General features: G+C 40.5%; 1 protein-coding gene across 1 annotated transcript in view; it reads left to right on the top strand.

Moving 5' to 3' along the window:
- The window catches only part of LOC135239885 (E3 ubiquitin-protein ligase ARK2C-like), a 28,148-nt gene extending 18,291 nt beyond the window's left edge, over window positions 1-9,857 (top strand). The window contains exons 3-8 of the mRNA XM_064308871.1: window positions 183-308; window positions 922-1,051; window positions 1,405-1,509; window positions 2,558-2,665; window positions 4,908-5,068; window positions 6,797-9,857. Of these exons, the coding sequence (XP_064164941.1) occupies window positions 183-308; window positions 922-1,051; window positions 1,405-1,509; window positions 2,558-2,665; window positions 4,908-5,068; window positions 6,797-6,914 (748 nt within the window). The 3' untranslated portion in view covers window positions 6,915-9,857. The remainder of the gene's footprint in view (window positions 1-182; window positions 309-921; window positions 1,052-1,404; window positions 1,510-2,557; window positions 2,666-4,907; window positions 5,069-6,796) is intronic.
- The last annotated feature ends 4,637 nt before the right edge of the window (window positions 9,858-14,494 follow it).

The following is a 14,494-nucleotide window of genomic DNA, read 5'->3' as shown; positions in this document are numbered from 1 at the left end:
ATACCTCAATAAATCCCATTGACCCCTTCTTAAGAAGGTCATGTCTCTCAGTTATAGAAATTATATTCCATTCAATATTTGTCCTGTTTATACTGTTATTTTGGATTTTTGGTTTGTTAAAATTTTTTGTATGTTTATATACCCCTTCTACTCCTAAATACTAGTATACTCCTTCTGCACAGACGCACTCAAGAGCGAGTCCCCCTGCATCCTCACCGGCTGCGCTCGGGCTACGACTACGCCCCCTCCATGCACGTCCCTCAACCAATGACACAGCAGCCCCGCTACCTGGCGGAAGGCACTGATTGGTCAGTTGCAAACTGGTGTTTATTCGTTTGAATGAGTTGGAAGTAAGATAAGTAAAGCTGGTGTCATGTAATGAGCTCTGCAATGTGTAGTGCAAAATTGTATGATGATTCATTTATTAAAATAAATGGCGAAGCAGACTGGGCCATACAGACAATGATTTAATGCTCTTACAAAAAGCATGGAGCATCTTTCACAGTTTTTTTTTTGCATACGCAGCTTTCCCCTCTACATGTGATTCTTTACAGCCTTAAACTTTTATTTTATAATAAAGAAACATATGTGCAAGCATAATGTAAATTACCAAACAAATAAAACATACGGTAGATTTTTTGGCCGGAACTCAATCAGCAATTACTATTTATGGTTTGTATAGTTAAGCTTGCGTTTCGTGCCATGTACAGCATGATACATCCACTACAGTTCAAAGATACTACACTTGACCACTAGAAGTCAAATGTAGAGCATGTGTTTGAAGACCCCTCTATTCTAGTACCTTCTCCCACAGGAGCATGTGACAGGTCTCACCTGTCAGGCTGTCTGTGGTTACTGTACTCTCCTGTGTGCTCGCTTCAGCTTTAAAAAATGTCCTTCCCCTTCCTGTGGCCTCCGTAGGGATCTCAGCGTGGATGCGGGCCTGTCTCATCATCAGTATCAAGTCCAGCAGCTCCCTCAGCACTATCAGCATTACCTGGCATCTCCCAGAATGCACCACTTTCCCAGAAACACCTCGTCAGCACAAGTGGTGAGCTCATTGCCTTTGTGGTTCTAAAATTGTTTTGTCATTTCTTGCAGCATCCTGAAAACTAAACTAATCTTTTTAAACACATTTCAAAAGAGAATAAACAGGTGCATAGTGAGAAGAAGGACAAAGTGTAATCTTGAAAACAAAGCCAACACTTCAGCAGAGTTAATTGAAAGGATATGTCAAACAAAAATCTCCAATAATTATAGTCTTAATTATTACACAATTTTTAAGTATGAAAATTCTTTACAATATCTATCATGTTCACACAATGTCTGAGTAGCATTGTGCTCCATATAGTGTGTAATAGGTTAGATTACTAAAGTTAATCACCTATGCTTTCTTTGTCACAGGTTGTCCACGAGATCAGAAACTACCCATATCCTCAGCTGCACCTCCTGGCACTGCAGGGCCTAAGTCCTTCACGCCATGCGTCTGCTGTTAGAGAGAGCTATGAGGTAGGCTACAGTTCCGTCTCCCCTCGCCTCTGCTTGCCTGCCGCCAACGCTAAATGAAGGATTATGGGTAACTATGAGCAGTGTGGTCTTTTTTTAAAATCCCCCAATCAGATGCACTGAAAACTTGCCTAAAATTTTTTCTGCTTTGAATTTAGGTTAATTAAGATTTTTTTTGTGTTTGTCTGCTAAGCTCTATTTGTCATGCATCCCCTTTATAAACTCACGGAATGACAGCAGCTGAGAGCGTCAGTATTTGGAAGCCAACGTATGACAAGTTGCCTTATCAAACATTTCCAAGCCTTCACTACAAATGGCTCTTGAAACGCATGACTTTTTTTTTTGGCAGCTCAGAGATACAGCATGTCAGTCACACAGCCAAAGCGAGCTAGGATGAAGTGTAGGTGTGGGTGGTGTGGAGTTCATGCTAATCTGTATTGAAAGAAAACCTTCTCCCTGTAAACATAAGGGGCATGTTGACAGAATTTAATACAAGGAATTATCGGCATCGAAATGCACTGATGGATATAAAGGCATAAATTTAAAATGCTGATAAGGTCTGCTTCACCTTGGCGAAGGCTGTAGGAAGGAATTCAAATCACTGTCTCGTCAAACGGACTGGAGCAGTTTGCTGTGTGGGGACAAAATTAACTGAAGTTGAAGTGCTGGCAGACTGCAGAACTTCCTCTGCCCACGTTATTATGGCCCTGGCGCTGTTAATTATGACACATATTACAACCTCAGCAAATGTTGTAGAGGCAAGGTAGTATGGCTGATAGGAAACTGGACCTACACACAAAAGGTTTGCTAATGTGAAATCACTAGGTGGCACTGATATTGTGTGTCCAGTGCCCTTCCTATAATTACTTCAAGCAGTACAAATAGAAGACATGGGGAATGTGTGTGGTCTAAGAATCATAAAATTGCATTGTGTGCCTGTCCCTAAACTCACGGGATGCTGACGGACAGCCCGAGTAGGCATCCGACACTGTTAAAACATACGTAAAATGCTTCTCTGTCTTCACTTTCCTTGGGATGGGTGGGGGTGCAGGAGCTGCTGCAGTTGGAGGACAGGCTAGGAAGCGTGAACCGAGGAGCCGTTCAGACCACCATTGAGAGGTTCACCTTCCCTCACAGTACAGAAGGGGGTCCATCACAGGCCGCGATGTAACTCAGCATGACGCTTCGCAACGCAGCGCTAACCTCAGACTGACTTCGCACAGCGGCGCAACCAGCACTGAGCTTCCACACGCACGCTAACCTCAGCACTGACGCTTTACAACCGAGCTAATGCATCGCTTACACACAGACGCTAACTCAGCACTGACGCTTCGCAACGCGCGAACTCAGCAACGTCGCACACCGCGCTACTCAGCACTGACGCTGCACACACGACGCTAACCTCAGCACTGACGCTTCACACACGCGACGCTAACCTCAGCACTGACGCTTCGCACACGCGGCGCTAACCTCAGCACTGACGCTTCACACACACGACGCTAACCTCAGCACTGACGCTTCGCATACGCGGCGCTAACCTCAGCACTGACGCTTCACACACCGGTTTCTTTACCTCAGCCATTGCAACCATTCACATTCACACCTACCCGCAGATATTTATAAATAAGAGCTGTGGAAGGAGCTTCCCTGAATAAGCTGCAGGGCCTTTGATGTAGTCTATCTCTCCCGAGGTCACAGCATGTCATGCCTATTACAGCTTAGTGCAACACCCACACCCTTTTCTTTGAGTAAAAACGCAATTTGTGGTCTGGAGCACAGTGTGTGATTAGCGTGTCGGAAATGCTCAAACGGCTTACGCGTTTGAGTGACAGCAGTCCAGCCATGCACGTCGAGCACAAAAAGGACCCACGGTGATTCATCGCTGTTGCCTCCGGACCAAAACAAAGATGTTCTATAATAGTCCTGTGCCCAGACTGCTTCATGCGTTTACTCTATTGAATAAGAGTACCAACGAATATTGGCATGCTGTGATTAGCCGATAAAAACGGCAATCACCTTTCAATTTGACGTCCTGATTGAAATTTGATTTCAGCCTATGCAACGTCATTATGGCAGAGTACAGCCTTTTGACCAAGTGATTATGTTTCAGGTACTGATGATTACCGTGTTACAATAAATGCTGCAGCCCCAGACACTGATGTGTGAGCTGCTTTTTTTCAGGGGCAAGGGCTTTTATTTTGGCAAGTGGTCCTCATGCAGACCTGGGCGCAGACATAATTAAAAGTCCCTCTCCTCCCCGCTTCTACAGCCATTTCACATTCTCAGCATAAATCTTTTAGCTTCTGCTGGAGAATCTCAATCATCTCAAATTGCTGTTTTCCGATCGTTTGAAAGCCTGTCAGGGAACGGTCTGCAGTGAGATATCTGGGTACCGAGCTTGAAAGGAAGTGATGAAACACTGCCGCCTCAGGACCTGTGTGACTTTGAAGAGATTATAAAGATGATGTGCTTCCTTGAGGCAGGCTAATCAAAAGGTTACTGAAAGAAGCGTGAAGCTGCCCCTGATCAAAGAGCTCTTCCGCATCCGTGTTCACAGAGAGAATGGGGAATAAAGATTTCTTTCCTCGGTCTAATTAAAAACAATCAAGTCCTCTCTACATCCGATTTCAGGAAACATGATGACTAAGGGCAGTGGGAACCTTAATAAAAAAACAGGAAGATTTATTTTTATTTTTATCATTGGCACATTACCACGGACAGACATAGCCTGACAGTTTCTTTAAAAAAACAAAACACCAAGGGAGGTGTGTGTGTGAGTTAGTGTGAGTGTGAAAGAGAGAGAGAGAGAGAGAGAGAATCAGCGAGAGAGTTTGAAAGCGAGAGGAAAAGAAAGACTGAGATTAAGCTTTGCCTGATGCTCTGCGCAGAACATCATAGAGTTGAATCAAGGCACATTGGTGTCATTTTTGTCTCATTTTAATCAGCTGAGACAAGTTCATTTACATCACATTACATTGGCCCTCATTATGTGCAACATGAGTGCGTGCTGGTGACCTAGGCATTAGCTTCCTACTCTGGAGACACAAGGATTCATCCTCTGTCCTTCCCAAATTTTAAATGTTAAAGGCTGCCCTTGGTGATTTACAATATGCATATCCATCTTTCTCTGTCTGCCTCTTTATTTAGTTAAAAAGAATGATGGATGAATGTTGGGCTGTAACTATTACACAGCATCCTTCAGTCTTACACATTGAAGAGGCTGTGCTTTTGTTCAAATAGGCTAACTTTTGCACCTCTGATGGAAGAATTACACAGAATGGCATCACCCAACTGCAGTCTAACAACTATTGAACACCTCCCTGTTGTATATTTGGTTTTCATACAGAAACTTCAGTTCTCAGAACTTAAAGTAAGATTAAATCTGTACAAATGACATTTAGCATGCCATAGCAAACTCTACAGGGATTTCCAATCAGTGTTTCTGCACTGTTCCACAGAGGAGACCCCAGGAGCTGAAAATAGCCATGGATGAGGAAGAGTCGGACATGGATGAGAAATGCACAATCTGTCTGTCCATGCTGGAGGACGGAGAGGATGTCAGGTAATTCATTCGCAATGTTACCAAAATGGAAGAATAAATAACATTTACCAAATGCTCACAGCAAATATCTTCATAATTTACTGCTTTATTCCTTCTTGATGGATTGTGCGATTTTAATTAATTACATGGAAGGAATATGAACAGACTCCATTCATATTCATTGAGTAGATGCTCACTGTGCTCATAATATGTTTGGATTCACAACAGCAAAAATACAAAAAATTGCCAATAACAGTCAAAGCAAGCATAATCATAAAAAAATAATACTAGCACACTGCGTATATCACCATATTACACACCAACTTAATTTTACTTGAATTCAATCTATACAGCTGAAGTGAGCCAGTTAATGTATCACAATGATTATCAATACTATATTTTTCTAAATCCTGTTTGGAATCAGGGATTATAGATGTGTGCATTTCTGACCCTGGGGCCTAATGTTTGGCACATGCCAGGTGAGGCTGCTCCCAGGTGAGCCACCACACACAGGGGCGTGCGGCACTGCTGACCGGGCAGGGAATCCGACACTGAGCCTGACCCCCGGGGTGTGTTTGTGCCACGTTTCTACTGTTTGTGTTCCCGTCATAATTCGGGCGGTTCGTTTGAACTGTTTATAAAGCAAACATAAAGCAGGCGGTTTGTTTGAACTGTTTATAATGCAATCATAAAGCATAAATGTTGTGTCATACATTTTAACCAATTCAATTCCCAGTCATTATCACAAGCTTTACACTTGTTTTTGGAATTTTTGGTCTATAATATACTAGTTTTTGAGTAAAATAAGCATAATTTATGTATCATTTTGACTTCTGTAAAGACACATGGAAAACATATTGAGTGATTATCACAAATCTGTCAAGGTTTAAGTGGTTATCATTACTGTTATGCTGTATGTTCCGATGCCTACTGTGGAAAAATTATTGGCAGTTAGATGAAAGAAACCTGATTTCTGATGAAGAAAAGTAAATCGGTCATATTTGACCAGGACACAACCGGAGGGCTAAATTGACAAAGGAATACTGGCTGGCCAACTGTCCCAGTGTGATCATCAGGTTCCATGTCCTGCCCCTCCCAGCTGTCTTTGAGCTCGGCATGTGGCCATCTCAAATGTGCTCGCCTGTGACATGGGGGAGGGGCCAGAATAGCTGGGCTGGCATTGCCGGGCAAGAAAAATGGGAAAGGAATCCCTTCTGTTTTTCTCAGGACAAAATGACTTCCGTGAGAGGAAGAAACGTAGCATTCCAATTAAATAAGTCTGATGTATGCAGACAACTGTTTCACAGTTTTATCTTCATTAGAACATTACAAAGCTCAATTTTCCTTAAGTCCTGCTGTTGCTCCTGCATTTGAAGTACATTTTTAATGTTCTATAATGAGGATATAGTGTCGTTGCTAAAAGAGAGGCTCTCATGGTCATTCCTTTAAAGCATGCTGTGAATGGTACGAAGGAATATACAAGCCATGCTAGAAACCTGATTCTTAAACAATAGATGCAATATGATATACTCTGTGATACAAATTATGTTTCATTTAAGCTTTGTGGAGATTACTTTTGCATATCCAACTACAACATTAGAAGCCATGTTAAGCACTCATGTTGAGATCAGTCAAAAACAGAGACAAATGACATCATTGTGAGATATGTTGTGACTGTGAAGGGGTGCATTATTCACAAGTTTCAATCTCTCTCTCTCTCCCTCTCCCTCTCCCTTTCTCTCTCTCTAGGAGGTTACCATGCATGCACCTCTTCCACCAGGCATGTGTAGACCAATGGCTTGCCACCAGCAGGAAGTGTCCCATCTGCAGGGTGGACATTGAGACCCAGCTGACGCCTGACAGCTGAGGTCTCCTCTGTCGTAGATCCTGGCTCTGTCCTTCCTCCCCCACTCCTCAGGCATGTTGCCAAATGTTTCTAGTCTTCATTACTTCTGACCCTGCCTTCTGAGCCAACCCAAGACAACTGCAGTAGGGTGGGGGGAAAGCACACTTGTCGAAATTGAAACAAAAAATGTAAAAAAGAAGGCTTTTTGATTGAAAAGGGAAATGGGACATATATTCTGATACTGTTATGGGGAGGGGGGGGGGCATAGTGTTTTGAGGGAACTGGTTTAAACTCCCCCCGAATAGGGTGAGTAGCACATCTTTTCTTAAAGCCATTTCATGATGAAGGTACTAAGCAAAAACAGGAATCCACATCATGCAGTCCGAAGTCTGATAAGGATTTGCACTGACACCTCCCCCCTCCCATGACACCTCCTGTCAGAACTAAAAAAAAAGGCTGGCCGCCATCTTTGCCTACAGAGCATTCGTAGCTATAGTGTTGTGAAAAAAATGGTTTTGCATTTCGAAGCTTCTGTTTTATGGACATGGGGAGGGGGGTTACGCTGGGTTCTCAAATTCCATACAGTTACTACTTACTGCAATATTGTATTAGCTTAAGCCTGATGGTGTTGTGGGATATACACCATGTTCTCGTGAGCACAGGTATTTTTACACAAGGACTACTTCAGCGCAGTAGTGTTGGATGGCAGAAACTCAGGACGGGAGTGAAAGTGAATGCCAAATCACCGAAGAAGGAAGAAGCGATGTGTCTGATGTTGAGCTGAGAACGTGATCGGGGTGAGGGCTTTGGAGAAGTTTATGGTGTGTCAGAGTGCTTACTAGTGCTTACCAGTGAGTGAGTACAAAAAGCCAAATACATACAAAAGAAATGAACCAGACAAACACTGGCCTTGACCCCCCTGTTGCACACAGTGCTGAGGGAAAAGGGATTTCTTGGAGACCACATGTACACATTAGTGGCGACGGAAGGGCAGTCGTCCGGGCGACGTAAATTTGCTGCGTTCCCGTTTAGCGCCTCTGCGTTGTGGAGCAGTGCCCTCAAATGCATGTTTCGATGTTGGCTTGGGCTGTTTCGTTCGCGTGAAATGAAGAGGGGTTGTCTGTGCATGACTTAGTTATCCGAGCAACGTGACTTTCTTTCTCAAAGTAACAAATCAACAAAACCTTTTTTAAAAAAAAAAAAACAAGCACGATGTAAATGGCTATCACTGACATGAAGTAGCGTGTCTTCATCTTGTCATTTCAGTGACCACTGGTGGAACCCTCTTGTGATGTATACCTTATTGCCTAAAGAACAAGCACATGTGATAGATATAGCAACAACCTCTTTTCTTCTTTTCCTTTCTGTTGGTTTCAATAGGTATGAAAAAAAAAACATCCAGTGTTTCGAGAGAATGATGAGCTAGTGTGTAACTTGTGTCTTGGTGTATCAGATCTTCCCCGTGGTTGCTATGCTGTATTGCTAGAAAAACAATGTAGAATGTTCTGTGACGGAAGCAGTCCTCTCTTTATATCGCGCACAGACAGTAGAGCGGTGTGGGCGCAGGTCACTTAAAGAGACACGATTGGGAACAAAGAAGCCATCTGTTTGAGAAAACCAAACAATGTCTCTCATCTGTGTCTGTTTCATTTAGCTATGAGATTGTTAATGTATCTGTCGGTCATCTTGTATGTATTGTTCCCTGTCTGTCTGTCTGTCTGTCTGTTATGTCAAACTGGACATGAAGTTGGTGAAGCAGCTCCATGTTCACTTTAAACCAATCTGAAGAAATAGCTGTGATGACGCTGCTATTCTATTTATCACTGATTTTTGAGTGTGCTTTTTGTGTAACTGCACTATAGTCTTAATTTGCCTCTATATGATTTTGTAAGGGTATTTGTGACTCTGCTAATGCATCTGTGCCCAGTAGCTTTTATTGCAGTTCATTCCAGGGCAACCTTGGATGGAAATATTGTCTTTGACCCTCTGTCCCTGTTGGAGATCTTCTCAAAGCAAACAGCACAGTAAAGCCATGCTCGATCATGATTAACTTATTAGGAGGAATGTAGCATTTGTTTAGCCTCCTTTTAGACCAGAAATATCAAACCTGTAAGGTCCCCTGTACTATCCTTATTACACCAGATTACACATAGAATGCTTTCGTATGATGCTGCCAGAAAACAAGCAAACAGACAAAAAAAATATTTGCAAAAATTCTTAAGGCAATGGGAACTTTGCCTTGTAATTGCACTAAAACAGGGCATGGCTCTGTTGTCCATCATTTTCAAAGTGATTTTCTGTAGCTGATACTGCTGTTACATAAAAATTATTATCTGGGAAGAAAAGAACAATTATTTTTGAGAGAGATTCTGAAAGAGAAATTTTAGGTGTCATACGTGTGACTTGCATGGTAGAGATGCTGATTTCTTTGGGATTCTCCCATACTGGTATGGAAACTTTATACATAGGTAGCGTGCAATGTTCCAAACCCACCAGCTTTTCATGACCTACAAACACCACTACAGTCGCGTCCGATGATATAAAGAGAAAATGACCTGCCTCCTCCTTCGTGGAGTTTTCTATGGGAATTTTTGATAGTTTACACAGGGTGTTGTGAGTTGAAATGCCTTAAGTATTTAACAATCATAATTTATTACTAACTGTAGATATTGTGGGTACGTATTTAATTTTTTAATAGTTTTTCTTTTGCAATTTGAATCATAATTTATTTATTTAGAAATAACACAAAAATGATTAAAAAACTATTACCTCATTTTGCATTGTTATATGGGAATGCTTCGCATGCAGTTGTATTTTTTAGAAAACTGACATAAACACAAACACACAAAAAAAGCAAAAAAAAGTCATGTTTTAATTTACCAGATCTGGGTTGTGTGATGAAAAGTGTATTTATGTGGTGCTGTCTATCTTGGTTACATTCCATTAAATGCAATTTCTATGATCCCCTATGCTGTGAACTAGTGGACAACCTGCAATAGAGTGGAAATGGTTTTAGTACGTGTTATTTCCTGTTTTGCACTCTTAGTTCATCATGGCTACCCTCTCACTGGCATATTGCGATTATTATAAAATGTGCTCTGTATCCACATCCATTTTCCACCTCTGCTCTTTCTACAACCCACTCTTTCCTTTTTTGACCCACATTATTATTTTGCAACCTCTTGTGTTCCATTATAGAATTAACCATATTAAACGTGACCATCCCTTAAGTGCCTCAACTTCAGTGGCAAGAGGATTTTCATGGTGGACCATACTGACTTCTCTCGTCAAGCTTGTTTAGTCCTGATTTGAAAAGGACAGTAGTTATATTGGCAAACTATTTCCCAGCAATGAGATTTTCTTCTGCAAAGTTTATTAATTTAGCAAACTAAATTAACAATATTAGGCACAAATTCTTAGTTGTACTGTGCTCACTTGCAAATTTATTTTCAATCCACTGCAGTCTAGTCACTTTTATTGTATGTATGCCATTCTCCATTTTAATCTACCATAGCGATGCCCCAACAGGTACCCAGAAAAGCTAGCAGTTATTCTGGGCTAATGTAAGTAATGGTAAAACTATTTACTGGTGTCTACAGTTTTATTATCTCATCTTTTTTTCCAAAAGCCCCACCCGCACTCCTTTCTAGATTCCTTTATTTCGTTTATCTGTATTTTAAAAAAATATTTTCTCCTGTAGATGTATTCATAATGCTGCTTCCTTCTGTGACAAATTGGAGCTCATTTCTTGCCACTAAGTCATTATGACCTATTTCCTACAGTCTGTGAGGCTGTGGATGCCAGGTGTGCCCTCAAGCCAAAGAGAGGCTCCATTGCTGGGGGACATGATATGTGCTGGGCATTTACCCAGAAACTATGGCTCCCTCAGGCTCCTGTATCACTTGCTTGACACGTGCATCCACCTCAGTCAAGCCAGGAAAGCTTTCTTTCACATGCGGTCTCTGCTTGCTGTATGTAAACCAAAACCTATTCAAATCAATTAAGAAGAAGCACGTATTGACTACTGTGTCAATCAAAACCTGAACTGGAAACTCATCACAAACTGAGAGCGTCAAAAACAGCAATGCATGTAATCAAAAGAGACCAAGCTTATGGGGTTCATCCTTCAGGCTGTGTTATTGGTATCGCCTCCTCTGCACAAGACACCCCCCCTCTCTCTCCTTCTCTGTTTCTGTCTCTCTGACTCACACCCTCCACCTCAAGCTCTGCATCCTCCCTTGCTCTAGAAACCGCCAGATTGTTTGCCATAGTATTATCTCATTGTGGAAAACCAGGACAAAACAGTATATCTTAAAGCACAACCTATATAAATGCATGTCTTTCTCAGGTTTAAATATATACACGATAATGTATAAATATAAGATTTTTTTTGTTAAATTGCAAATATACAAAGAATATTACAGATGATTATTTGCTGCTGCTTGCTTTTAAAAAACAAATGAATCGATGCCAGTGAAAGGGAGGCCCTCATTCTTTTCCCCTTTGTACGAGAAACTGCTGTTTTGCTGTATTGCGCAATGTTTTACAATATAGGATATTTTATAGGAAAAATAGAAATATTTATCATTAATATTAAAGCAATAGTGCATTAATGGATTATGATAATGATGATGCTGATGATGATGAAAAACTAGACGTGTATAATGTGTAAAATCTTAGATTCACTTTTGGTGGATTTTGTACCTTATTTATTACTTCTACTAATAATAATGATTTTAAAGAATTGCATCGCTAAACCCAAACTGTTCCGTTTTTTATTTTATTTCAAGGCTTGTACATTATCCTTTTTGTATGTGTTCTTTTTTGTAATAAATTGCATAAAATGAAAAAAAAACTTGTCACATTATGATTTAAAATCATAAATCCACGTTGGCATATATGACATTGAAAGCGCACATGTTAATGTTTTAAAATGTCTTGTCCATATACGTAATCCTTAACATTGTATCTATTATATGCTTGCATATGCTTATGAAGTTGGTGAAGTACCATTATAAATGGCTAGTCCCACACTCAGCCTTCTTTTGTTATAAAACTCTGAGACTACTAGTGTCCATTGCAAGACAATCAAGCAATTTGTAGTTTACTTACACTGTAAAATGTCTTACATTTACATCAATGAAGTAAATCCTGAGCCTTTTAGATATATGTCCCTACTCCTGAAGGCTCGCAAGTTCATTTGCTGCTCCCCTGCATGATGTGTTACCAAGAGGCTTTATAAGCTTGCCTTGAATAGATAGAAATGAATTGGGATACCAGGTCGAATAGATACATATCTAAATGAAAACTGTGGAAAAGTAAGCGCTCCTCCATCACAAAAATATACCTAATACACCTAATACTGCAGTGATTTTGCATAGCTTTTCTCCTCCTCATGAGTGAGCACTGACAACTGCTACATCTCTGCTTTTGGAGAGATAATCTCCGTCTCTGAAATGCTGTTTAAAGCAGTCGGAGGCACCACTGGCAGAATCGACGCATTCGCTTGGATTTACACCAAAAACCCTCTCACAGACATACCGGCCTGCCCTCTAAAATCTTCAAGGTTATCCAGAAAGATGCAGTGACACAGAGCACCAGATTAAATCAAACCGCCACAGGCATTTGTCCCTAACTTTGCGAAAGCAAGGAAAGAAAGTGTTCTGTATTTCGCTCCATATTTATTTGTAGCCCCTGTGTTGTGCAAGTTCTCAGAAGACAAAACAGTTGTGTAAAGCTTCTGTTCAGATTTAAGCAGAAATCACAATGCAGCTATTCTGAATCTGGGTAAAAATGCTGACAAATAACCAGACAGGCATTGCATCATAGAAAGGACAGTTTTTAATTGCAGAAAAGGATTGCCAAATTTGTTTATTCATCCAATGTTATCCAGCTTTTTCTCCTTTAGCTACTGCCCAAGAGAATTTAGTTCAAGCACAGACATGACAAAAGAGCTGATTCCAAAGATGGCACAAGGCTCTCTCAAGATGTAACTCTGTCTGTAATTCATCAGACCAGACCAAGTCTTAAGAGGACAAATGAGAAGCAGAAAAACTTTGTTTTGAACAGTAGAATGTGGCACTGTCCACACAAGCTGCAGCCCAGTAAACCACTCTTGTTCCAATTTCAGAAGGAGGCTTTGTAAAGAAACTGCTCAGCGGGGGAGCCAAAAACAAAATAAGCGATGGCTTTCATTTCTAAAGCTGCAAGACGGAGAGAGAGGAACATTTCGCATAAAAATCTGATTGACACATGGCCTCCTCTGTCTGCTGTCTCATTGTCTTGTGCCAGCCTTTTGTGTGCAGAAACAGACCAGATCCTACAGTACATCTCCATCACTCTGAAATATTGAAAGGTTCTGTTTCATTCACTGGTTTGAATTTCATTTAAATGGCAAAATACAAATCCTTTCTTTCACTCAATTTGTGACAAATGGGGGAAATGTGTAAATGTGACCATTAACTGAACAAGTACTTAATTTCTGTGCCTGATGATGTGAATTGGAGATTGAGTTCTTGCCTTTTTTTTTACTGCAGCAAAGACCATAAGGAAATAATTGCCAGTCATTATGTCATGCATTTTATTCCCATTATTGGCACTATCAATTAAGAGTAAATGTTAAAATGTAAGAAGTAGGAAGTAGGCACTTTCACTGTTGGGCGTAGGGGAGATAAGTGCAAAACAGTCTTCTTTCGGTAGTGAGAAAACTCCTTCATTAAGATTGATAGACTCTGTTTCATTGGAATGCCGGAAAAACCCATCAGGCACACTTAGGTGGCACTGTCTTTAAAAGCAGAGATGTGGCTAAAGCAATCCATTTACTACAATCTGAATGTAAAATTAAATCAAACCAATCAAAACATTCTTTTTCATCATCTTTTCATCCACACCTTGACTTAAAGGGAATATATCTCATGAATAGCAATAGGTTTGGAGATAGGTAAAGGCAATAGATAAAGACAGACATCAAATAAATTGTGAGGAATCTTTGGTTTGTACAATGACATGATGTAGATTACCATCTCCTGTTTTAAAAGCGAATACAGTTCTCCATCATTGAAAATAAATACAGTTTCTAAATAGCTTTTCAAGCTGCCTAGCTTCCCTTATATGTTGAACCGTGAATTTAGTAAACATTTTCCATTACCATTCAAATAGCTAACACATCTTTACGTGAATAGTTTCCACTTCATATTCTAAAAAAACATAATTCAGCCGCAGAAATTGGAACACATCATAGGTGCATATAACGGAAATATGCTAGATAATCATAAGCACACTTTTTGTATTAACAAAATCGCACATTCTTGAAATCAAACTCAACTGTTAACTAATTCGGAAATAAATCAGGAACACAACTTTAGTACTGCTCTCGTTGCTATTCATAGGATAGAAGTAGTATTTTGAGTAGTCATATTTAGTAAATAACTCCTTATATAATTAGAATTTCTATAAGTTTAAGTATTTATAGTTATAGCATGTGGTATTGTCACACAGGCATGTCAATAAACAGTAGTAATTTTTCAGTCGCCAGTGCAAAGCTACCTCCTTACAATTTGCATGTGCGTGCGCGCGCACATACACACACACACGCACACACA

The sequence above is a fragment of the Anguilla rostrata genome, chromosome 14 (genome assembly GCF_018555375.3).
Source record: "Anguilla rostrata isolate EN2019 chromosome 14, ASM1855537v3, whole genome shotgun sequence".
NCBI classification, from domain to species: Eukaryota; Metazoa; Chordata; class Actinopteri; order Anguilliformes; family Anguillidae; genus Anguilla; species Anguilla rostrata.
Note: the sequence above shows the minus strand (reverse complement) of the source record. Positions and strands in the feature narration are given on the sequence as shown.